General features: G+C 49.0%; 1 protein-coding gene across 2 annotated transcripts; it reads left to right on the forward strand.

The window, feature by feature from the left end:
* Window positions 1-2,769: 2,769 nt before the first annotated feature.
* Window positions 2,770-25,020, forward strand: LOC118095881 (sacsin-like). 2 transcript variants are annotated; one of them, XM_035137188.2, is made up of 9 exons: window positions 2,772-2,901; window positions 3,831-3,898; window positions 6,485-6,515; window positions 8,757-8,844; window positions 9,378-9,489; window positions 10,425-10,571; window positions 10,961-12,392; window positions 12,866-12,954; window positions 13,948-25,020. In XM_035137188.2, exons 3-9 carry the CDS (start codon window positions 6,493-6,495, stop codon window positions 24,765-24,767), a joined length of 12,711 nt encoding a protein of 4,236 aa, XP_034993079.2. In that variant the 5' UTR covers window positions 2,772-2,901; window positions 3,831-3,898; window positions 6,485-6,492; the 3' UTR covers window positions 24,768-25,020. The 2 variants fall into 2 exon arrangements, with proteins under 2 accessions (XP_034993081.2, XP_034993079.2); XM_035137190.2 differs by lacking the exon at window positions 3,831-3,898 and having other exon boundaries at window positions 2,770-2,901.
* The last annotated feature ends 191 nt before the right edge of the window (window positions 25,021-25,211 follow it).

Consider the following 25,211-nt stretch of genomic DNA (forward strand, 5'->3'; position numbering starts at 1 on the left):
TCATGAATGCTTTAGTTGAGATTCCTGCATTGCCAGGGGTTGGATTCAATGACCCTTGGGGTTTAAGTGTGCTGGGAATTGTAGTTCGTAAGGGGTAAGCAACAATTCCCAGTATTCTTGGAGAGGGAATGTGCTTTAAATGAATGGTTCCACACCAAATTTTAAGGACTGCTTGCTTGTACTACTTTCAAATCATCTTTATTGATTTTCAGATGTGCACCCAGTCATCTCCATTGATTTTCAGACATGCATCCAAACATCTATCGACCAACTCAAATGGCACAACAGAAATAAACAAGTGAATTACAGATCCAAACAGAAAAGGCATCAGTACGCCTCATATTATCTGTTGTGATTTTTTGTTGTTGTTTAGTCGTTTAGTGGTGTCTGACTCTTCGTCACCCCATAGACCAGAGCACGCCAGGGACTCCTGTATTCCACTGCCTCCCGCAGTTTGGTCAAACTCATGTTGGTGGCTTCAAGAACACTGCCAACCATCTTGTCCTCTGTTGTCCCCTTCTTGTGCCCTCAATTTTTCCCAACATCAGGGTCTTTTCCAGGGAGTCTTCTCTTCTCATGAGGTGGCCAAAGTATTGGAGCCTCAGCTTCAGGATCTGTCCTTCCAGTGAGCACTCAGGGCTGATTTCCTTCAGAATGGATAGGCTTGATCTTCTTGCAGTCCATGGGACTCTCAAGAGCAGGGGTCAGCAAACTTTTTCAGCAGGGGGCCAGTCCACTGTCCCTCAGACCTTGTGGGGGGCCGGACTATATTTTGGGGAAAAAATATGAACGAATTCCTATGTCCCACAAATAACCCAGAGATGCATTTTAAATAAAAGGACACATTCTACTCATGTAAAAACACCAGGCAGGCCCCACAAATAACCCAGAGATGCATTTTAAATACTGTAAAAGGACACATTCTACTCAGCGGGCAAGATTTAGAAGGGCCTTAGTTTGGGGACCCCTGCTCAAGAGTCTCCTCCAGCACCATAATTCAAAAGCATAAATTCTTTGAAGATCAGCCTTCTTTATGGTCCAGATCTCACTTCCATACATCACTACTGGGAAAACCCATGTTGTTGTTGTTTAGCCGTTTAGTCATGTCCGACTCTTCGTGACCCCATGGACCATAGCACGCCAGGCACTCCTGTCTTCCACGGGAAAACCCATAGCTTTAACTATACAGTACGGACCTTTGCCAGACAGGTGATGTCTCTGTCACGGTCGAGTCAGAGGGATGTAGCAGCCCTGACTAAGGATGTCAGGACTGGGGGCAAGATGGTGGTGTGGAAGCAGGAACGAGAATCCAGGTGGCGCGGGGGCTGAGGGTCAAGCAGCAGGGAGTCGCGAAGTCAAGGAACCGAAGGTCGGGAAGCAGGGTGTCACGAAGGTGAGGGTCCGAGCAGGGCAGGCTCTAGGTATAGTCCCGGTGGCGCGGGGCGCCAGGGCGGTAGGTGGGGTGTTGCGCAGCAAAGCCGCGTGGAAGCCATGCTGCGCACTGCGAGGACGGGGGCGCAGGAGCAATTTCCGCACCTCAGCGCCAGGGCGCCCGACCTGCTCAAGACTGCCCTGGGTCTGAGGGTCGAGACAAGGCGTCACAAAGGTGAGGGTCGAGGAGCAAGGAGCAAGAGGCCAGACACAACAAGGCAAGGGTTGCATTGCTGTGGCAAAGAGCCGAAGGGAAATGCTGAGCTTATCCCTCCCCGGCTCTTGCCACCAGGTGCAGTGAGTTACCAAGTGGCCTCACCTGAGCAGCCATACCTTGCTTCTCCAGAAGAAGTTGCGGAGGGCCCCAGTCTTGCAAAGCCATACAGGTCCCAGGGCCTGACTCCTACCCATACTCCTGATAGTCTAAATTTTTAAGATGCTGTCTAGGTTTGTCATTGCTCTTCTTCCAAGAAGCATGTATCTTTTAATTTTGTGACTGCTGTCACCATCTGCAGTGATCATGGAACCCAGGAAAGTAAAATCTCTCACTGCTATGATAGCGAGGATCAAACCCAATGGGTTGGTTGTGCTTCTTTGGAAAAGAACAGGAGTACGTGAGAATCAGTACTGTATTAAGAGTTGGTAGGGACCTCAAAGTCCACCCTACTGCAGACAGCTTTACACCACTTTTAATAGTTATTGCGTCCCCTAATCCTGGGAACTATATTCTTCCTCTTTCAGAGCTACAATGTCCAGCACCTCTTACACACTATGGTTCCCAGGATTCTTTGTGGGGGAAGGCATATGATTTCAATGCACCATATGTGCCAAAGTAACCCACAGGCTTGGGCTACAATCCTAACACCACCTTGTCTGGCAGTAAGCTCTGTTGAATTCAGTGGGACTTCCTTGTGAGAGCTGCTGCTATAGTTACTATGCAATTTCACTGGGGCAGCAGGGGGAAGGGCATTTCCATATCTGGAGCTAGCCGTAACTTAGGGATCTTAGATACCGGTAATAGGGATCATAGAATTGAAGAGTTGGAAGGGATCCCCAAGGGTCATCTAGTCCAACCCCTGCAAGACAGGAATCCTGCCAACTACAGCTGTCTCTGGGTGGGCTCGATCTTGGCCACTCCTGTCTATAGTGTATCAGATACCGACTGTTTCACCTCTCCGCCTTTGTGACTGAATGCCCACCGTCTTTGCCCCACATCCCCCTCTAAAAGTGCCCGCCCCACTCCTCAGCTCCGAGACATTCCCCGCCTCTTTCCCAAACGGAGCGAAATCGCTTTCGATTTCCATTTCGCCGGAATCGAAAGTGACTGGCGTCTTTAAAGCGCAGCAGCCGCGGCTTCCCCCGTCATCCGCCTTAAGGTGTGGTAGGGCGGCGGACCTTTTTTGCGCTTTAGTCATCGTGGGCCGGGAAGCTGCGCGGGGATCTTCGCACCTGCATCTTCCAAGAGACGCGGTGAGTAATAACGGACCGCAGGTGATGGAGACCGATTCAGCAGGACTCCTGGGTTCTTTGGGAGGGGTAACGGGGTTTAAACGGGCTTAGAAAAAGTACGAGCGTCTCTGGAAACAGAGCGAAATGCTCCGGTCCTAAACAAATTTGCTTAGTTAATACTGTACAGACCTCCAAGGAATGCAAGGTGCCTCGTTCGCATTTTATCCTCCCAACAGCCCTGGGAAGTGGCTTAGCCGCCCCTGAGCCATCGCTTTTGAGGTTTCCCTCACCTAGCAATTTTCCCGCAAGTAAAAAGCTAATACCTCAGCCGGGGAAAAAAATAGCTCAGCCTTGTTCCTATCGCGCTAATTTCTACTTGCAGGGAACCTGCCTTTTCTTTTTATAAAACTTGGAGGGGAAGTTAAAACGCGTTCCCTGCCTTGTCGACTAAAACGGTGCAGTTCTGGGCTCTTAGACCTTATTCTCCTAGTGTAGACTTGGCTTATAGTGTGACTGCAGTAGAAGTACAGTACAAATATGGCTATATTCTAAATTGTACTGCGTGAAATAATTTTTCATCCTGGAGAACCTCCTGTGTCTAGTGGCCTGGCTGATAGGCATGCAAAAGGCGAAACTTTCCCTACTGTCTGGATGCAGTGATAATGGGGAAAGGCTTTGTTACTTGAATGAATTTTGTTTCCCTGCATATAGCAATTAAAAGAAAGGCTGAAGAATGTGAGGTGGCAAGTGAGCAGCCCCACTGTTCTGGTACCCAAGCAATTCCTATAAAACTGCAGTTGGGAACCTACAAATGTACCCCCCCTTGCTTTCTGTCCAGTCCATGACACTCACCCCAGACACCATCCGGGCTCTGCATCCTCCTCCATTGTTTTTGGCTGGCTTGGAACGTGTCCTTGAACATTTTTTTATAATGCCTTTTGTTTGCATAGATAAAGAAGTTTGTGTCCATCTAGAAACCTAGCTTGGCATTTGCTGGGATATTCCCTTATTGATTAAGGTAAGAGGCACACTCATTTCACTGTCCCCTTTTTCCTTCTTGCCATGCCCACCACAGGCATGTGATGCCCAGAATGTGGTCTTTGGGCTGAAAAAAAGGCTTGTCGGAGCACACCCCCTCTTATCAACCCTTGGTAGAAAACACAAACATTTCTCCAGAAATAATGATTCTGCCAGTTTTAACAGATCATGTGCTTCTGTTGTGTTCTGGCTCTGCAAATGTGTTGTTTGTTGTGTTTGGCTGCCTCGATGGCCGAAAAGGAGTGAACCAAATAACCTCAGTGGCCTGTGATGACCAGGGGATGTGTCACTTCCCCTTATGTGTTTGTGAGCCATTCTTCCAAAGTGCTCCCTTCAAAGTTTGCAGTTGGGTCTGTAGTTTGAAATGATGCAGGGATATTTGATAAATTATTAGTAGGGTCCACTCTACTAGGTTATGCAAAATGCAGCTGGACTGAGAAACACGAGAAAAGACAGGAATATTAGGAGGTGAACAGTGGAAAGCATTGGGAGGAAAGTTCCCATACAATAATAGGTAAAGGTAAAGGGGCCCCTGACCATCAGGTCCAATTGTGTCCGACTCTGGGGCTGCGGCGCTCATCTCGCTCTATAGGCCAAGGGAGCCGGCGTTTGTCTGCAGACAGCTTCCGGGTCATGTGGCCATGACAAAGCTGCTTCTGGCGAACCAGAGCAGCGCACAGAAATGCCGTTTACCTTCCTGCCGGAGCGGTCCCTATTTATCTACTTGCACTTTTTGATGTGCTAGGTGGGCAGGAGCTGGGACCGAGCAACGGGAACTCACCCCATTGCAGGGATTCGAACCGCCGACCTTCTGATCAGCAAGCCCTAGACTCTGTGGTTTAACCCACAGCGCCATCTGGGTCCCTCATACAATAATACTTCAGCACAATTTAGGGAAACATCACTTTAAAATATGTAGAAGTGATATTTAACACCTTTAAGGTGGTAACAATTTTTAAAAAATATTCTTAAAAGTTTTGTTGGAGGGGCTGTTGGGTAGTTGGATCTTATATGTGATGCGATTGTAAGTATGTTGTCAAATTTTGGGAAAAGATTTTTAATGAAACCTCAGCAGTAATTGTTGGGGGGGGGGGTCCCCAAAACACCTGAAATGGATCTGATATTACAGGGGGAAATAAGAACAGCTTACATAAACAAGTTCTTGGTGGGGCTGCAAGAATCTCAGTGGCAAGATTTGGGAGGGGCACTTATAAGAGTTAATCACAGCAAAATAGTACAACACAACATGGGAAATAATGTTAATTGACACGAGAGTTTTAAAAAAGAGACATTTTTGGTGGCCTTTTATTACATACACAAGAAAGGCGGTGTGAAACCTATGCCATTGGTCTTTAGAAATATCTGGATTATGTAACTTTTATTTGTTCAGAGGCAACATACTCTCAGGTGTGATTCTTTGTTTATTGTTGGTTTATTTTATTTTGTAATCTTTGGACCGTTTTTGGTGTCAAAGGTTTTAATTTAATAAACAAAACCTGTAATAAATAGTAAAAAGGTTGTATGCCTGCAGAAGAAAATGAATAAAAAATGAACTGACACAGGACAAGAACTGGGAGTTGTCAAGAGTTCAAGGAACTTGATAAAGGTGCTGAGAGTTGTTAGGACACCCCTGTTCCCTTCACAGAGCTACAAATTTCAAGAGTGATTTAACAATAAATCCCTCTTCCCAGGGAACTCTGGCATTGTCTTCCTGTGAGGGGAATTAGAGGTTCCTAACAAACCTCAGCACCCTTAACAAACTACAGTTTCCAGGAAACTTTGGGGGAAGCCATGACTGTTAAAATGGTATAATAGTGGTTTAAATAAATATCAGCCACCTTTCCTGTCTACCTCATGGAATTGTTGCACATTCTGTTGGCTACAGAAGCACATTCCATATTACAGTTAATCTTAAGTAAGCTTACTCTAAAGTGAGTTGGCGCCAATGATTTAAAAGGACTTAATTTTAAAATGTGTTTGGGGGGGTTATTGGGTTGTTTTTGTTTTTTGTTTTGATTGTGTATTTTGTGTTTTTATATTGTGATTTTATCCTATGAACTGCCCTGAGACCTGTAGGTATAGAGCGGCATACAAATTTAATAATTTACAGTAATAATAATTTAGTAAACGTGTTTTAGGTCGGAAGCAGATGACAGAGAAAGATGCCACACTGCTTGTGGCAGGCTTGGACTGTTTGCTTTTGCCTTTTGTAACAGAAGTCACATCCTTACCATACATTTAAAGCACCTGGTTTTCCCCAAAGAATCATTGGAACTGTAGTTTCTTCCTCACAGAAGCTACAGCTTCCAGCACACATAACAAACGGCAGCCTGGCAGGATTTTCTATTGTTCCAAAATCCATTTGATGAGAGATTATTGGTTGTGTGTGGGGGGGAGTGTTTGTAACATCATATGGTGATTCCTCTTGTCTGTTTTGTTAAAAAATGTCCATTTACAGAAAGAAAAATAGTTTATGAGGTTTTTTTTTGTTCAGTGAGGACCAATGTGCAAATCGTATTGGTGAGATTATACACTCATCTTTCCCATTTTCTCTTAACTTTTGCAGGTATCAACATGTCTCAGGTGCAGAAGAAGAGGTGAGAAATGCTGTGCGTGTGTATCCATGGGATTTCTCATGGACAAAAAAATGCCAGTGAGACTGTGTTAGATGTGCTGATCATAGAACTGTAGAGTTGAAAGGGACCTAAAGGGGCATCTAGTCCAACCCCCTGCCATGCAGGGATCTCAGCTAAGGCATCCATGACAGGTGGCCATCCAACCTCTGATTAAAAACCTTCAAGGAAGGAGAGTCCACCACCTCCCAAGGGAGACTGTTCCAATGTCAAACAGCTCTTAACACCAGAAAGTTCTTCCTGATGTTTACTCAGAACCAAAACTATATGGGATCTGATAACACCTTACTTAAAATGTTGCTAGCTGACTCTTCCTCCAAGGAGCTCAGAGTTAGACCGAGTGTGTGAAGAACTGGCCCAAGGTCACCCAGTGAACTCTGTGGCTCTGAGGGTTGGGCGGTGGGCAGCAGACTGTGGTGAGAGCTTGTAGTGAGAACCAAAAGTTAAATGAGGAGGCAGGATGAAGAAGCAAGTTGGGAACAAAAGGCTACAGACCTCTGGGTATAGGGTAGTATATAAATTCAGTTAACAACAACAAAAAACAACAATGCTAGAGACGTCAGGGAGACAAGGCTTGAGCAAGTCTTATCTGGAACAAGAAGTTCACTTACAGTTTTTCCTGGCCAGTAGGATCCAATAGCCAAGCTGGGTCAGTAGTGGCAGCCCAGGGTCCTTTGAATACTACCATAAATTGTCCAGGCAGATACCACAACAATACAATGAATTGGCTTGTCACTCAGGAGGGAAACCTGCACACAGACCCAACAGCAGAGTGAGGATTTAAACTAGGAGTTAGGAACCTTTGAACCAGGGGTAGGCAACCTATCGCCTTCTCAATCCGGCCCATGGATGGTCTGGGAATCAGCATGTTTTTACACGAGTATAAATAAATAAATAACGTGTCCTTTTATTTAAAATGCACCTCTGGGTTATTTGTGGGGCATAGGAATTTGTTCATCCTGCCCCCCAAGTATAGCCTGGCACACCACATGGTCTGAGGGACGGTGGACCGGCCCACGGCTGAAAAAGGTTGCTGACTCCTGCGTATAGTGTTCCTCATCCCTGCTAAATTAGGGTTGCAAAGGCCTTCTGTTGTAGCCAATAGTAAGCTTTTCCCCAAGCTCAATTGGGTTGTGTTGTTTTTAGGGTGGTGAGTTTGCAGTTGGGTCCAGAAGCATGATTAACCCTTGTCTCTCCCCACTTGCAAACCCTCCACAGAGGGATGATCTTCTGGGAGAGTGCAGTTTGAGATTCCAGGAAGCTCTGTCTGTCTGTCTGTCTGTCTCTCTTTCTCCTGGCAGTTAAGCTTGCTAAAAGTTATAAGGCTTTTTTCAACCCCCGTTGCTGTGCATGTTAATACATCTCTCTGTCTGTCTCTCTCTCTATATGCATGTACACCTGTGTATGCTTGTAATATTGTGCATTTGGTGGCCACACATACTACTGGGAATGTGGCTCTCTCACAGAGGTGGAGCTAGCTGCTCTGGCACCAGGAGCTTGCACACATGCTGTGCATTCGGAGGCGGGGCAAACGTCCCAGGGGGGCACTGCCCACACTGAGCATCCCAGGGGGCGAGACGCCCAGGGGGGGCGGAGCAAGCCACCCATGGCGGGCTGCTTTCTGGGTGTGGGGGGGAGGGAGCCATGCCGCTTTGCCCAGCAGCCTTCCTCCCTTCCCTCTTCCTTTTGACAGCTCAGGAGAGGCTCCCCGCCCCCAGGAAGCAGCCCAGGAAGGGGGGGAACGGCGCACCTCCCACCCACGTCTCTCAAGCCTCCCTCGATCTGTCAAAATGAAGGGGGAAGGGGGGAAGACCTCCGGCAAGGCGGCGCAGCTCTGCCCTTTCCGACGGCTTGGGGGTAGGCTTGGGAGTTGCGGGCAGGCTGTGTGCCGAACATCAACCCCCTCAGTGATGACACCCAGGGTGGACCGCCCCTACCAGACGCCCTTCCTCCGCCCCTGGGCTCTCAGGCCAAAAAAGGTTCCCTACTTCAGACCGAAATCTAGGAGTGACTGGTGTGGACAACCCCTCTTGCTACACGATTGCTACAGTTTACTTGGGCAGTGCAAGGCTTGGGCAGGTTGGCAGTGAGGTCAAGGTTGCCCAGGTGCACCACCCCAGCCCACAGCCTGGTCCTGTTTAGATTGAAGTATCTCTGTTTCTATTAATATAGTCTAACTACTATAACCGCCTGGCTTTCTTTCAGGAAGGGCTTTCGACAAAAGTCACCTCCTGTCCTCAAATACTTGCAGGGTATCCTCCGCAAGTACCCAGATGGGGGTCAGATCTTAAAAGTAAGTTTTTAAGGATTGGGCCAGGGCTTTTTGCATTTGCAGTTTTTGAGCGTGAAGCCATTTCACATGGATTGCATTTTAAGTAGGGCTTGAACAATTTGCATGTTCACAGAGAGGAGGCAGCCAAACACCCGGATTTGGGGGGAAGAGAAGTAAGACTGCAAGTTTAAAGCAGGAAGTGCAAGCCCAAAGAACGGCTTGTGGGAGTGGTTGGGTGCAGGAGTACCAAAGAAGGATGTCAAAAACATCAGAATGGCCAGTTCTAGTGCATTATTAAAGAATGTGCAGATTTGTAGCAAAGAAGCCTGCCAGGTCTCCCAGCCTTTACAGAAGTGGGACAGACACAGCAGCAAGGAGATGGCTTGCCCTCACTTTTCTAAATAGGTGAAGTTTGAAAGGGGTGATATTGACGACCCCTGTATATGTCTAGCAGTTTATGGAATGTGGGACTGGCTTCCATGTAGCAATTTACGCAGTCTGTTTGTGTTGACCCCTGGCATTTATTCCTACTCTTTCTTTTCTTCTTCCTGAAGGAGCTGATCCAAAATGCAGATGATGCGGGGGCTGAAGAGGTGATCTTGCTCTACGATACACGGAGTTTTGGAACACAGAGCCTTTTCTCAGAGGGGCTGGCAAGCACCCAAGGTATGGATTAGACACCTCTCAATGGTGGGTGCTCTGGGGGGCCCAGCAGAGAAATCGCAATGTCTCCTATAGGCAGGAAGTTGGCTGGATGAAATTCATAATCATTTTTCAGGGATGCTTTCAAGGGTCAAAGGCTTCCTTTTTAGCAGTGAGTAACCAAGGCTTCTTTGAGTTCTCCTTATATTGACGCCAGAATGATTCTTTGTGCCTGGGAAAGCAGCAGTGAACTTCCTCTACTTTGGGGCCATTTCGTCCCACAATGCATCCAAGGAAAGTTGGCATGATGCAGTGTCCTTCCGGGTAACTTGTGGGAGGGAAATACGGCTGGCCCGCTGTACAGTAGTTTCCCACGTTCTCATTTCTGTACTACAATATCCATTTGGGGATAAATGGAAAACACTGGCCATATATGCTTTCACAGTGACTGTTAAAGTCGTATAAAGTGCTTTAGACAAATAGTGTGGGTGCCTGAGAGTGCGCCTCCAGTATTCCAGTATCACATCATGGTTTGCAGAAATCTTAATCTAAAAAAGGTATTGGGGGGGGGGAGCTGTGGCTCTCCAGATATAGTTGAACTCCAACTCCCATCAGTCCCAGTGACTATAGCCAATGGTCAGCGATGGTGGCAGAGCTCTCCAGCCCTTGTTTATAGGACCTGGTCTGCTTCTGATAGCAATCAGGTTTATTAGCTTGCTCCCATCGCTCTGGTGCCGCAGCCTCTGGAGGTGGCTGTTACCATGGTTTACTAAATTAGACAGGATCTTGTGCCACAAAACGTTCACTCATGATTTGTTTTGGTTTGCTGGCTGATCACAAACCATAGTTTGCAATTCAGACATTGTGCCATGTCAAATTTGGCTTGGGAGTGATACCTGAATCGAACCATCATCAAGGCACCTGGGTAAAAATTGCATGACCACATTTCTCTCTTTCAGGCCCTGCGCTTCTTGCCTACAACAACGGTCTATTCTCTGAGGCTGACTGGGAAGGGATCCAGAGTCCAGGCATCAGTCACAAGGAGGATGACCCTTCTACAGTTGGACGCTTTGGCTTGGGCTTCAATTCAGTTTACCATATCACAGGTGAGAAGTTATGCCTGGCTCATAACTTGAAAACCAGATGTCTTTGGAAGGAAAAAGGCCTAGAAGACAGCTCAGGACCCCAATAGCTCAGGGACCACTTCTCTCTCCTCACACTGGCATACCTGGACCCTGCAATCATCCTCAGAGGCCTTTCTCTGTGTACTTCTTCTGACGGGTGGGGGGTGGGAACGGGAGAATGGGCTTTCTCAACAGTGGCTCCCCATTTGTAGAATGCTGTCCCCAGCGAAATATGGCTAATGCCATCATTGAGATGGGGGAAATTGAGAGAGATAAAGATGAATTGAAATAGGAGCATGAAGGGGGAAAAGGAACCAAGACTGGGCCACCCACATTTTAATGGCTGAATTCCTTCCCTTCGCTCTGTTTAGATTTCCCATCTATACTTTCTGATGAATGTTTGGGGGTGCTGGACCCACAGCTGATGGCATTACACGACGGGGGTCAGCTCTGGGAGGTGAGTGAATGGGAAGAGGCATCCGACCAGTTCCAACCATTCTGGGCAGCACTGAAGTCTCTGGGCCAGCCTTGCCCAACTGCGGAGGGCCGCTTTCCAGGCACCCTGTTTCGCTTCCCGCTACGACAGAGTCCCTCAAAGATATCAGAAAATCTCTACAGTCCAGAACGGGTGCAGAAACTGCTGCTTTCGTTCGTGAATGATGCCCCCATTAGTTTGCTGTTCCTCAGGAATATCAAGAAACTGACATTGGGTCTCATTGGGTCCGATGGTGCTATCCGTGAGCTGTTGAAGGCAGAGGCCACCACTCACCCATTTAATGGGTTGGGCATGAGCCAGGGTGTGCTGGAAGTTGCAGTATGCAGTAGTGGAAAGGGAAACCTTGTTGATGCTATGGGCACTAAACTGGACATGAGTGCCCACATCAAAACACTTGCCCTATTTGGCACTGGGATTGGACAGGCCAGCAAGTGCAACTGGCTTGTGTTGTCTGCTGAAGCGAAAAAGGATGCCTTCCCAGAGCTCTGGGATCTCGCAGTGAAGGTCAGCTCTAAGCCTGTGTTGTCCTTGGCTTACTGTTTGCAAGACAAGTGTATGGGGCGCCTCAGCTGCGTCTTGCCACTCCCGGCCACAGAGGAAAACGCCACTGGATTGCCACTGCACATCAGTGCCCCTTTCCAGCTGACAGATGACCGAAGACACGTGCAGTGGTCTGAAGAGGGGTCCCAGGCGAGGGGAGCCGACGGTCGTTGGAACCACTTGCTTATGGAGGAGATGCTGCCTATTGCTTATTGCCAAATGGTACTGCTGGCATCTACCTGTCCTGACAACCCATACGGGGCGTGGCCAGACCCAGACCAAAGCCAACAACTCCGATACAAGGCCTTAGTGGTTCAGATATGCCAGACACTGATGGACATGAAACTCTTGGTACGAGTCGGGGATGGGGAACCTCGTCTGCTCCATCCCCGTGAAGCCGTGATCTTGCCAGAGGTAGTGAGTGGTAAACCAGTAGGTCAGGCCCTGGAGAAGACCCTCATTTTGGCAGGATCACCGCTTGCAGCTGCTCCTCTCCATGTGCGCCGAGCTTTGGTGTGGGGTGCCAAAGGCAGGGCAGCGGTGCAAGAGGCCACACCAAAGTTTGTCAGGGAGACCCTGCGACGGACTACCAATGTTTGGCATGGGATATCCTTGACAGAGAAACAGTTGCTGTTGGAGTACTTGGTTGGAGATGGGTGTTACCAGGAGCTGAAGAATCTGCCGCTGCTGCCAACAGCCAATGGAAACTTTACCTGCTTTGGAGATTCTGGAGAGACAGTCTTTCTCGAGAACCACAACTTCCCCAGGTGAGCAGTCTCACCACATATGATCCCCAGGGTAAAACCTGTATTGTCCTTTTCACCCTACCACAGTTAAATGTCCTCTCCCTATTAGATGTTCCAGTTAATGGACTTGCATAACGGTGAGCACACGCATGTGCACATGCACACATATGCACCTTGCAAGGCAGTTCACAAATGTCTTCACTATGGCTTATTTCAGACATTGCACCAAACCAAGAGACAGGGGTTCTTACACACTTTTTTCAATTGCATAGTTCGGTTCAGTGTGTCCCCTAGCACCATGTGTATCCCTAGAAATACTGCCTTACAGTATACAGAGGTCCATGCTGCATTTCTTTGATCCCCTAAAATGGTTAGCCCCATAAATAAACCAGCGGCATTAACTGGGTGCTTGTCCCATAGTGATCCCCATTTCACTGTCACCCTGCCTTTGTCCTTCCTAACTGACTTGTGGTTTCTTTCTGCTGATTTTGCAGGATCCTGTTGCCTGGCCTGGCTCACCAGTTCTTGCCCAAGGATCTAAACCCTGAGCTGCTGAAGCATCTGCAAACAATTGCAGAAAAGGGTGAGATGTTCCTGGGTGCACCATGATCAGCTTCTGGTGTTTTATGGGTTCTTCGCCCTGGTGTCCTTGAGATGCTGTTAGACTACAACTCCCATTGTCACTGGCCATGCTAGACTCTGTCTTCCTTCAGCGTCAGCCAGCATGGCCAATGATCAGCGATTATGGGGATGGTAAACCACAGCATCCGCAGGGCACCAGGCTGGCTGCCGCTAGTGTAAATGTTCTAATCTACCATGTACATACATGCTTTTTACACACAGGCACCATTTTCTCCTCCCAGCAACACTGTGAAATAGATTAGGTGGAAAGATAGCGAGCATGACACCAAAATAGCAGTAGAGTGGCTGTCTCCAAGTAAACAAATTAACTTCCCAGCTAGTTTGGGAATTCGAACCCTTAAGCACAGGGTTGGGGAGTATTTTTCCCTAGCCATCAGTCAAAGGTGATTGCTTGCTGTGGATTCCCCCACCCTTCCATCTTTCTCTACTGGGTCCTCCTCCACCACCTGCATGAAATTAGAGCAAGGGCTGATGGTTGTCCCCCTTTGCCTTAGTCTGATTTTCTAATCCAGGGGCAGGCGACATTTGGCCCTCCTGGTGTTGACGAACTACAACTTTCTCCAGCTCCCTTAATCATGGTCAATGGCCTGGGATGATGGGAGTTGTAGTTCAGCAACATCTGATGGGCCACAGTTTGCATCTGCCTGCTGTAATCGCTACACCATGTTGGTTCTCGGTACGCTGATCAGTATCAGGCTCACTTTGCTTCAGCAATGCTGCAGCGCATCATTGTGATACCAAATCATTCACAGACCTATACAGATTGGAGTTCAGTTGCATCCAAAGTAGTCTTCAGTTCTGGGCATAGCAGTAGTGTATACATAACCACTTTGCTCCCAACAGGAAATACAAATGCACACAAATGGTGGTTGCTGATTTCTCTCTCTCTCTCTCTCTCTCTCACTCACTCACTCACTCACTCTTGCATTTTCAGGGTTATTCAGGAACTTTGTCTCCTTGGATCAAAATGTCATTGAGCAGAACGTTCGTAGATCTCTTCCTAAGGACTGGGTCAGCAGCAATTCTGCTCCTGTATCTTGGTGCCCAAAGGAGTACCCAAAACAGCCCCCTCTTGAGTGGCTTTCTGCTTTCTGGAGTTTCCTGAGTCTCCACGCTCCCTCCCTGGCACCCTTCAAGGATTGCCCCCTGATACCGCTGACTCCTCTACAGAACTCCCACAGTGGAATCCAATTGGCACGGCTGCTGCCTCAGCCTACTCTGCTGTTCCAGAGCCACGAGGGGCATTGTCTGCCGGATGAAGTGGCTGGCATTCTGGAGAGACTGGGATGCACTGTGGTCCGGAGCTGGCAGCCAGAATGGTGCCACCGCCAGCTGAGAGAGTATGTCCTAGAACCCACACCTGGGAGTGTCTTGCAGGTCTTTGCCCATTTAGGGGTGGCATCGGTAGCTGGCCAAGTTGCATCTCTGCTCACCTGCCAGATCAAGAGCCTGAGTGCTTTTTTCTCCACGGCTGCGTCACTTTCCTCCAAAGAAGCCAAAGTCCTGACTGAGTTGCCGCTCTTCTTCAAGATGCCCTCCGTCCTTCCACCCACCAGGTCTGGTTTGGTGCCAGCCCAGCACCACCTGGCTTTAGAGAAGAACCTGGTCCCACCAGTGCCCTCGGATCTTCTAACTCCAGAGCCTGTGCTGTTGTGTCATAATGAAGCTGAACGCCACCTGCTCTTGCTAATCGGGCAGAAGCTCCTGGGGACACCTGATCTGTGCCTTCTGTGCATCAAGGCAATGAAGAAGGGGGCATATGCCAGTTGGGCACAGGAAGCCAAGCAGCTCATGCTGTGGGTGCTGCACAATGGGGACTCCCTCTTCAGCCAAAGCCGAGAGCTGCAAACTTTGTGTTGTGAGCTGCCATTCTTGGATTGCGGATCAGGAAGGTTGGGCAGGCCCAGTGACCTCTATGATCCAGAGAACCGCACTTTGCAGGACTTATTAAGACCTTGCCACTTCCCCAAGGGGCCCTTCCGGGAGCCAGCAGCATTGCGAACCCTTCGTGTTCTGGGCCTGAAATCTGATCTCAGTGCTGTCTGTCCAGCAGATGCATTGATGGCTGCGGAGGAAGTTGGTCAACTGCAAGAGGCTGCAGATGGCAGCGCCAAATCACGGGCACTCATCCGGGTCTGCAATGAGACTCCTCTACTCTCACGCTTCTCCTCACAGGAGCTGAAGCGGCTGCGGTCCCTGCCTTGGGTGCCTGCCACCAACGCTTCCACATTGGCGGCAGCTGGAGATTTCTTGGCACCTGAATTGCTTCGCTCGGAGAGGCACGCTGCTCTTGTCGGGCTGGTCATGGGACTGACTAATGCTTTTCGGCCAGAAGCTGCAGAAAAACTGGGTCTGGAGAACTCTCCTCCACCAGAGAAAGTGATGGAGAATCTAGCTGTCTTGGCACAGGGATGTCACCCTGAGGAGACCTTTGTGTTAACTACAAAGCTGCACAGCATCTATCGGCACATGCAACAGCACCTGAGGGACTTCCAGAAGCCACCTGTGGGACCTGTGGTGTGGAATGGGACTGGCTTCTCATTGGCTGCAGATGTGGTGCTGGCCTACCCTGATGGCTTAGACCTTACAGCCCTGATGTCACGAGTGCCTCTGGACTTCCAAGGTTACAGCCAGCTGTTTGAAGCATGGGGGGTCCGTAAGTTACCAAAAGAGGAGGAAGTGTGCCAAGCAGTGCAGAAGTTGGCAGATCAAATCAATGCCCGACCGCAAGGTGGCATGCATGCTGAACTGCTCCTCGTGATAGCTGTCCTGGACTGGCTGTGCACTCGTGGCTACCATGGAGAAAGCGAAATGCCAGTGCCTGTGCGGATTCAAGGACTGTCTGGTTTTGTTCTATGCCCTACCAGTTCAGTGCTGTACTGTGACATGGATCGGGCCCACCTTGCTGAGCTGGATGGCGACCCACCTACTTTGGTGCATGAATCTGTTTCCTCTGCCACCGCTACCTTCCATGGTGTGGAAATGCTGAGCACACGGTTTTCAGGCTTGGAACTGTTGGAAGCTCAGGCATGGGGTCCTTCGGAGCCAATCACCCTCCGGATCCGTAACATCCTTCGTGAATACAGCCAGGATGCAGATGTGTTCCTGGAACTGCTGCAGAATGCTGAGGATGCTGGTGCCCAAACTTGTCGCTTCCTAGTCGATCTCCGTGAACATAATGGTACCACTGAAGGACTCCTGGACCCTGGCATGGCTGCCTGCCAGGGCCCCGCGCTTTGGGCCCAGAACGATGCATTCTTCACCGAGACAGATTTCTCCAACATCATCCGTCTAGGTGCAGCTACCAAGGAACGGCAGGATGACAAGATTGGTCGCTTTGGGCTGGGCTTCTGCACTGTCTACCACATCACTGATGTGCCCTCTCTTCTCAGTGGCCACACCATGCTCATCTTTGACCCAAACATCACCCACCTTCGGAAGCATATCCGTAACTCAGGCCAACCAGGCATGCGTCTCAAATTGAACCGAAAAGTCGCTGCTGGATTTCCTGAACAATTTCGATCGTTCAGAGGAATCTTTGGCTGTCAACCTGGAGATGATTACCAAGGCACGCTCCTCCGCCTGCCCTTCCGCACTGAGGAGGAGGCACAGGACTCTCAGATCTGCTGTGATCCGTTTGGACCCAGTCGAATCAAATCCTTGCAAACTGGTTTCCGGGAGATGTACAAGTACCTTCTTATCTTCCTGGGAAAAGTGCAGGAGGTGTCACTAACCCACCTTCCTCGTGGTTCCAGTTCCCCAGAAGCCACCCAGCCATTAGCCACAGTGAGCAGGAAAGCACTTGTCAGGATGGGTACGTCCACTATCGTGCAGTTGACCGCAACATGGAAGTCAAGTGTGGTCACCAGCCATTACCTACTACACTCATGCTCCGCTCAAGGAGAAGCCCTTCAGTTCTTCAAACAGGGAAAAGAAAAGGGTGTCCATTTCTCACCTCCTGTTGCTAGCGTTGCTTTGCCCCTCTGTCCCGCCACTGATGCTGGAAAATGGGTTCCAGATGTAGATGGTTTTAAGGGCCGTGCCTTCTGCTTTCTACCTCTTCCTATTGAAACTGGACTCCCGTTGCATCTCACGGCAGTCTTTGCTGTGCAGAGTAATCGCAAAGGACTCTGGGAAGCTACTGAGAAGGGGAAATGGAACAAGGCACTCTTACGGGATTCCGTGTTGGGTGCCTGGCTTGGAGCACTGTCCCTGCTCCGGGACATGTATGAGGAAGGATTGCTGGAGGACTATGAGTACCATGCTTTCTGGCCTGACGTGCGCAGTGCCAAGCACCCATTCAGTGAAACAGTCAAGGCCTTCTACCAAGCCTTAGTCAATGGTGTTGATGGGGAACAGCCAGTTCTCTTTTCTGATGGACAGCGATGGTGCCCAGCCCGGGATGCCTGTATCCTCAATTCTGACATTATCTGTCAGGAGCATCTAGAACCTATAGCTTTCAGGGTCTTCTCTTTACTTTTGCCAGAGCCAAAGATGGCAGTGTCAGTTCCAGATTGGGTGAAGATGAACTTCAGAGCTTGCATCCAGGGGGACGTCCTGTTGCCAAACACCTACAATTGGGCACGATTCCTCTGTGAGCTTGTTTTGCCCAATCTTGCTCAGCTGGCAGAGCCTGATCGTGATGTCCTTATTCTTCATGCTCTGGATATGAATGATGCTGGCGTGAATAAGATCCTGACATCCCGGCCTTGCATTCCGACTGTCCCCAATAATCTGCTGAGAAACATTAAAGAACTTGTACACCCAAGCGGCTGCGCTGCACCTCTCTACGCTCCTGAAGATGGCCGTTTCCCCACGGGCACGGGGTTTCTGGAACCAGAGAGGCTGTTGCGCTTGGAGTGTCTTGGCATGGCCAAAGATTGTGTGGAAATGGAGGAACTGATAGCCCGAGCCAGAACTGTGGCAGCCTTGTGGCGTCATGACCCAGTCAAGGCCTGCCAGCGTGCCCGCTGCATCCTAGAGCTCCTTGAGGAGCACCTGCAGGAAAGCTACAGCAACACTACCCAGGTTACTTTCAGAGACATTCCCTTCTTGCCGGCAGTACTACCTGCTAACCAACACAAACTCTGCTGCCCCAAAGAGGTTTACTACCATAAGCTGCACCCCCTGGTAGGCTTGACTGAGCCTGTCCTGGACAAGACAGCCCTTGGTAAAGGCTTGAAGCTCTCCATGGAGCTAAAGGAATTCCTAGGACTGAATCGCCAGCCACCAATTTCTACGGTGCTGAAGCAACTGGAGGAAGCATCACGTGGTTCCAACGCCCTGTCCAGAACAAAGCTGGAAAACATGGCACAAATCTGCTATGCCTTCCTGAATGAAATGGTGCAGAAGAATCCTCTGTCCAAGGTAGAGGTGTCCCAAAGGGCAAGGACATTCCCCTTTGTTTTCATGGGTTCTGGCTTTGTGTCAGTGTGCAGTGTGGCCCATTGCCTGTTCTTTGATGCTGCTCCATACCTCTTCCAGCTGCCTCAGGAGTACCAGAAGCACAAGATGCTGTGGGAGTGTGTTGGGTTGCCTGAGACTTTTAAAGTGAATGACTACGCCACTGTGTTGCAGACTTTGGCCAAGAAGGGAGCTGGACAGTCTCTTTCCAAAGGGCATCTGGCCCTAGTTGTCCGGTTGATCACTGTAGGGCTGGCTGAGGCCCTGCCAGAGGGTCAACAGTTGGGTCCTTATGAAGCCCAGAGTGTATTTTTCCCAGACAAACACAAAGTCCTTCGTCCATTGCCCAAACTCCTCTTTGATGACACGCCATGGCTTCAGCATGATAAAGGGACCCTGCTCTGCAATGCCATGATTCCGCGGGAAATTGCTATGCGCTGTGGTATTCAGACCACAAAAGGTCGTGTCTTGTCACGCCAGAGGATTCAGGGTCTCTCTTCCTGGGCTACAGATTTTGGAGCCAAGGAAGACATCTGTACACGGCTGGCCAACATCCTCCGTGACTACTCCTCTTCACAGGATGTGCTAAAGGAGCTTCTGCAGAATGCAGACGATGCTGGTGCAAATCTTGTCCACTTTGTCTGGGATCGGCGACAGCACCCGACAGATCGCGTCTTCAGCAAGGAGTGGAATGAACTTCAAGGCCCAGCGCTTTGCATCTACAATGACCGGACCTTCCAGATGAGCGACATAGAAGGGATCCAGCGCTTGGGCTCTGGTGGCAAAGGTGGGAGGAAAGATGCTACCGGCAAATATGGACTAGGTTTCAATACAGTTTATCACTTGACTGACTGCCCTGCTTTTGTGACGGGGGACAGTGCTCTCTGTGTCTTTGACCCCATGTTGCACTACCTCCCTGATTCTGATGAGATCTCACCTGGTGGAATGTACAACCTTGCTAAAGAAGTCAAAGACACCATCCGTGATGTTTATAATACCTTTTTACCTGATGTGTTTAACTTGGAACAAGGCACGGTTTTCCGGTTACCCTTACGTACTCCTGGTGGTGCGGCCTCATCTCGTATCTGCCAGAGCTCTGTGTCCGAGGAAGACATGAGGAAAATTGTGGTGGCTCTCATTAAAGAAGCCGACAGCCTTGTGATGTTCCTCAACCACGTTCGCTGCGTGGTCTTCTCCATAATAAGTGAGAAGGGAGGGACACCAAAGGAGGTGCTGCGGGTAGAGGCTGAAGGTGGTGAGCCTGAAAGACAGGAATACCAGAAGCGCCTCCAACAGGCTGCTGCAGCAGGTGGAATGGATGATGGCGAGCCAATGAGAGTCTTCTACAGAATGAAGGTGAAGAATAGTATCTCCAAGGCTTCCAGCAACTGGCTGATAGGTAGGCAGATTGGGCTTGAGAATGACAATACCGTGCAAGGCATGGACTTGGCATGTGGGGGTGTGGCAGCTTGTTTTGACGGACCACCACCTGGTAGGGCCTTCTGCACACTGCCACTTCTGGAAGAAACAGGCCTTCCCATCCACGTCAATGGGAACTTTGTTGTGGACTCGGCTCGCCGTGGCTTGCGAAAGAATGATGGTGAAGGCGGTGCCAATATGTCCTGGAATAACTTGCTGCTGCAGTGTCTCGTTGCCCCATTGTACTGTCACTTGCTTTATGAGCTGTGCCGAGCGCTGAGTGATACACCACTGCAGTTCCACTCCCTGACTGCATGCCAGAGGTGGCTGGAATCAAACTATTTGCAGTATTTCCCATTTGTGACAAGCGATGTCCCCCCAGCATGGCAACAGCTGATTACCCGTGTGTATGAACTGGCATACATGGAGCAGCTTCCCTTGATCCCTGTGTACCAGAAGAAGATTAATTTCAAGCATGAATTTAAGTGGGAAGAAGTGAGTGTGCACTGGAGTGCACCCAGACTGGGCCACCCAACCAGTGATCCCTATTTCCTGCAGTCTGAGATAAGTGAGGTTCTTGAGCTTACTCTCCAGAGTCTGGGCATGAAGTTTGTCCCTGCCTTCCAACATCTTCAGCTGGTACGTGACCATTTTGTCAAGGCAGGAGTTGATATCCTAACCCTCGATTCTCCTTCTCTCTGCTGCTTCCTCAAGAACCTGCCCAACTTTCGCCTGCCCTGCCCACTTTCTCTGACACCTGTGAAGAATAGCTGTTACTGTTCTGCTCTCCTTGAGTTCTGCCTCAGTAAGCTTCTTCCTGATGACAAAAGCTGCCTGGAAGGTCTCCCTTTGCTGGTGACCCAGGATAACATGCTGAGGTGCTTCACTCAGCAGCGTCCTCCATACCATAGCCATGTGCACAATCTTTTCCCACACCATCAGGAATGTTTCTTTGCCTGCATAATTGATGGAAAGGCCAGGCAGCTGTTAGTAAAGATGGGGTTCCTAAAGGATTTTACACTTTCTGATTCTGTGGCCTTCATTAAGGAGATGCTGTCTTTGGAAAACAGGGTCAGTACTGATAAAGGCCAGAAATGGCTCAGTGAATTGTGGGCTTTCTTTGAGAACCAAATCTGCAAGACTGCAAATTCAGACACAATGAAAAAGATGTTTGCAGAGCTAGTTTCCCTCTTCAAAGGTTGTGCCGTGCTCCCTGTGTGTCGTGGCTGCACTAAGTTCTTGGTTCCCCTTGAGTCCCTCAACACGATTATGCCTGGTCAAGCAGACACAGTTTCTAAAATTCTCCGCAAACTGGGCTTTGCCAAGTTGGACTCTTCTCTCTTGCCTCCAAACCTCACCGCACGTTGCATTCTGCCATGTGTGTTGCAGACCGAGAATCCTACAGTAGTGCTGGAGCAACTGGCAACTCATCATGACCTGTGTTGGGATGAGCTCGAAGAGTGGGAGTTTGAAGCGCTGTTGCGGTTCCTAAGCAGCCAACTGGAGACGTTGAAGAATGACCATGGATTGCTAAGCAAGTTGAAATCCTTGCCCGTGTTTAAAACACACCAAGGGAAGCATGTTTCATTGGCTTCATACAGGAATATCTACCTCTTGGAGTCCAAGATTCCAAAGGAGACTAAGAACTTCCAGGAGCTTTACGAGGTAGATGAGAAGACTGTCCTGCTGAGCGATAGCTTGCTGAACCGACGTCTCAGTAAGAGCTTGAGTATTGGTGTAATGAACGATTTGCAGCAGTTTGTACAGCAACTTTTGCCTCAGCTGTCCCATCTCCCTGAAGCCCATGTACTGGAGGCTGTGAAGTTACTCCTCATCATCAAGAGGCATTATCTTACAGAATATCAGGCTGTGAAAGAGACAGTGGTGACAACATTCCAGTCTTTCGCCTTCATCCGGGACAAGCAAGGTGTGATGCGTCCTGTGTCCTACTTTTATGAGGAGAAAATGTGTTTCAAGGAGTTGAGAATGGATTCTCTGTTTGTGCCACACAAATTCTATGACTCAGTGCGGCCAGAGAATATATGGGAGTTGAAAGAGTTCTTACTTGATGTGGGCTTGCGGCAAGAGATCTCTGAGGAATGCTTTCTAGTGTTGGCTACCCAAATTGCAAAAGAAGCATTGAGGGCTGGAGAACTGAAGGATGGTGCCCATGATCTTGGTAAAAGGAGGAGAGCACTCTGGAGCTACTTGCTTTCCAGTGAAACCTTCTCAGAGGCCTTCCTGGAAAAAGTGTCCAAGATCCGTTTTCTATTGCCAAAGAAGATCTCTGAAGATCTGTGTTGCCTTCACTCGCCATATGTGCAATGTAATATTCCTGTGGCACCCCAAGGTTCCTTATTAACTATGAAAGCAGACCTGGTGTGGACTTCAGTGGTCATTCTGCCTTCTGTTGCATGTGTTGGGGAAAATGAAGAAACCATCCTAAAACAACTGGGAGTGCTGCGCACCTTGCCAGCCCACTTAGTCTTGGAGAATCTAAGAAACGTATGCCAGGCACCATGTGACACTCTGAAAGCTAGGAAAACTCGAGAGGATGTGCTAAAGTCAGCTTATGGCTATTTGTCGCAACAGCAAAAGTTAGAGACTGGCTACTTAAAGGGATTCCCTGTGGTACTAGTGGAAGACAGTGAGGTAGCAGAGGCCCAAAATGTGGTGGTCTCATTAAAATGCCCAAAGGACTTCCGGCCGTATCTTTACAAACTACCACCAAAGCTAGCTGTCTATATGGATGTCCTGGAGAAATTGGGAGTTGAAGATGAGGCAAGCATCCATCACTATGCCAGTGTTCTAGCCAGAATTCATGCAGAGACTGTAAGTCAGGCTAAACTGCATCCCAACCTCACCAAAACAGTGCTCAGGGCCACTCAGTTCCTCTTCCAGCTCTTGGATGAAGCAGAGGATCAAATGGATTTCTCAGAGCTGAAAGAACTGCATCTGCCTTGTGCTGATGGGAAGCTATATCCATCAAACAGCCTAATCTTTAGTTTTTACAAGACTGGCCAGGAACCCCAGGGCTTGCAGTGCAAATTTCGCTTTCTGATAGATCTCTCAATATGTGAGCTACCTTACGACAAGTATAAGCAGCAGAGGCTTCTGCATCGGCTGCCTGAAACCTTGCGCCCCAAGAACTTGTCAGATATCACTGAAGAGCAGCTGGAAGAGTCCTCTCTGAAACTCTGTACCTATGGGGAACACTGTGAGTTCCAGAACTGGCTACAAGAACTACTCATGTCTTGCGAGTTCCAGCATGCTCTGGTTGCACTGTTTAAATGGCAGGGTGGGACAAAAGTAGAGGAGGTGGAATGCATGTTTGAAGGATGCTTCTCAGCGGAGCGGCTAGAAGTGGTTTGTTGTGAAAAAATGTGCACAACCATGGTGCACAATTCACAGAGTGTGGAAGGAACCCAGTGTGCCAGGACAGTGTATGTTTCAACAATGCCAGATGGCAAACTGCAGATTTACCTTGCACACCGGGAGAGCAAAGATGCACATTGGGGTGTGGAGTTCTCTTGCAATTTAGCCACAGAACTGAATAGGCTTTTAGGACAAAGATTTAGCCTGCCTTCCCTGACGGTCCTTGCACAGATTTTGGTTTGCCAAAGGCCTAAGGAAATTGCTGAGGTGCTAGAGAAAAACAAAGTGCCCTCGCAGCTGCCCGCAAACCTAAATGCCTATATCCTGCCGCCTCCTGGAGAGGACATCCCTGAGGAATGGTATGACAGCCTGGAAATGAGCATCCTCCACACCTTTCTGCCAGAAGATTACGTGGGTTACCTGGATTCTTCCAAGCCCAGAGAGCATTACCTCTACGCTGTGGTCCTTGAAGCCCTTGGGCCACGGCAGAGCGGTACTGGCCAAGTACACACATACCTTGTTGACCTGGGAGGAGGGCAGCATGCAGAAGTCAGTGCCTATGACCTTTACCATTTCCGGAGGAATAACACTGCATCTGATCTGAGTAAAGCTGTGGTCTTGGCAGAAGGCTCCCCTGGTGCTAGCAGTACTGCCAGACCACTTACAAGTGGCAATTGGTATGAGAGGCCACTGAGTGAGATAAAGAAAGAAGTGGATGCCTGCTTGGCTGAAATTTGGAGCTTGTCAGAGGATGAGAGGAGGAAGGCTTTAAGAAGACTCTATCTGTGCTACCACCCAGATAAAAACATAGGTCAAGAGGATTCTGCCAATGAAATTTTCAAATACCTTAAAGACAAGATCAAGGAGATGGAGAACAATAGAACGCCCAGTGGCTCCAGAGGGGGACCCAAAAGTAGTGGTTCCTACAAGAGGGACTCTGAATTTTGGGGTGAATGGGACCAGCAAGCTCATCAGCATCAAGAGAGGCGTACAGAATTCACCAGGCAAAGATGGGGTGGTGGTGGTGGTGGAGGAGGGTGGGGTGTGGGTGGAGGAGGTGGAGGAGGCCACTGCAACTACAACTACAACTTCTGGTCCTTCCATCAGAAAAGGCCAAAATATTCAAAGGATCAATCAAAACTTCACTGCTTGGAGGAGGCCAGGCGCTGGCTAAGGCAAGCCAAGTGTGATCTGAAGGCAGCAGCCAGTAATGCTGGTCAGGGTAGTACTGAATGGCTGCTTTTCAAGACTTACCGGGCAGTGGAGAAAGCCCTGACAGCAGTTGAATACCACCAGGGAGGTCGCTTTGACAGGGATCTGACTCTTCCAATGCTGGCTGGTAAGGTAGCTTCTTATGGACGGGAGTTGGAAAAGCTGCCTGATCAGATTGAGGAACTTCGCCAGCATGGCGTGGATGACAAGAGAACGCAGTATCCCAGCTACCACAATTCACCCACCATTCCCAATGAGGCTTTTCTTAGATGCAAGGAGGAGGAGGTGCTGCTTTTAGCGGAAGATATCCTAAGCACAGTGAAGAAGTGGATTGGCCTAGAATGAGAGTTGTGAGGATGTTTTTGTTTAAAGTCTTGATTGACAATATATAAACATGAGCATTCTTGTAGCTGAAACATTTGGGATCAAATATTATAAAATGGGAGAGGGGCCTGTTTGGAAAATTGATGTCTCTTCAAACAATTCCTCACTCACTAACACTGTATCATGTGAGAAAACAGGACTAGATAACCATTCTTGAATAGTGACACTTTGTTACCTGTCTTTTGATATAGAGAAAAAATAAAGTTCTTTTTTTAAGACATAAAGAAGCTAAGTTATATGCTTATGCTTATTGGATCCCGAACAACCTTGCGAGTCAAATGTTTTGGCTCCTGAGTGCCACAAACCCAGTAGTGAGTGTTCCGGTTTGCAAACATTCTTTGGAACCCGAACGTCTGATGCAACTTCCAGTTGGCTGCAGGAGCCTCCTACAGCCAATTGGAAGCT

Source organism: Zootoca vivipara, chromosome 13 (assembly GCF_963506605.1).
Source record: "Zootoca vivipara chromosome 13, rZooViv1.1, whole genome shotgun sequence".
NCBI lineage: Eukaryota > Metazoa > Chordata > Lepidosauria > Squamata > Lacertidae > Zootoca > Zootoca vivipara.

What these genes read in the sequence shown, in the direction of transcription:
- LOC118095881 (XM_035137190.2), top strand. Translation starts at nt 6,493, where the DNA reads ATGTCTCAGGTGCAGAAGAAGAG. An exon ending in GGGGCTGGCAAGCACCCAAG is followed by an intron (nt 9,490 to 10,424) that starts GTATGGATTAGA and finishes TCTCTCTTTCAG; the next exon opens with GCCCTGCGCTTCTTGCCTAC. An exon ending in GAGAACCACAACTTCCCCAG is followed by an intron (nt 12,393 to 12,865) that starts GTGAGCAGTCTC and finishes CTGATTTTGCAG; the next exon opens with GATCCTGTTGCCTGGCCTGG.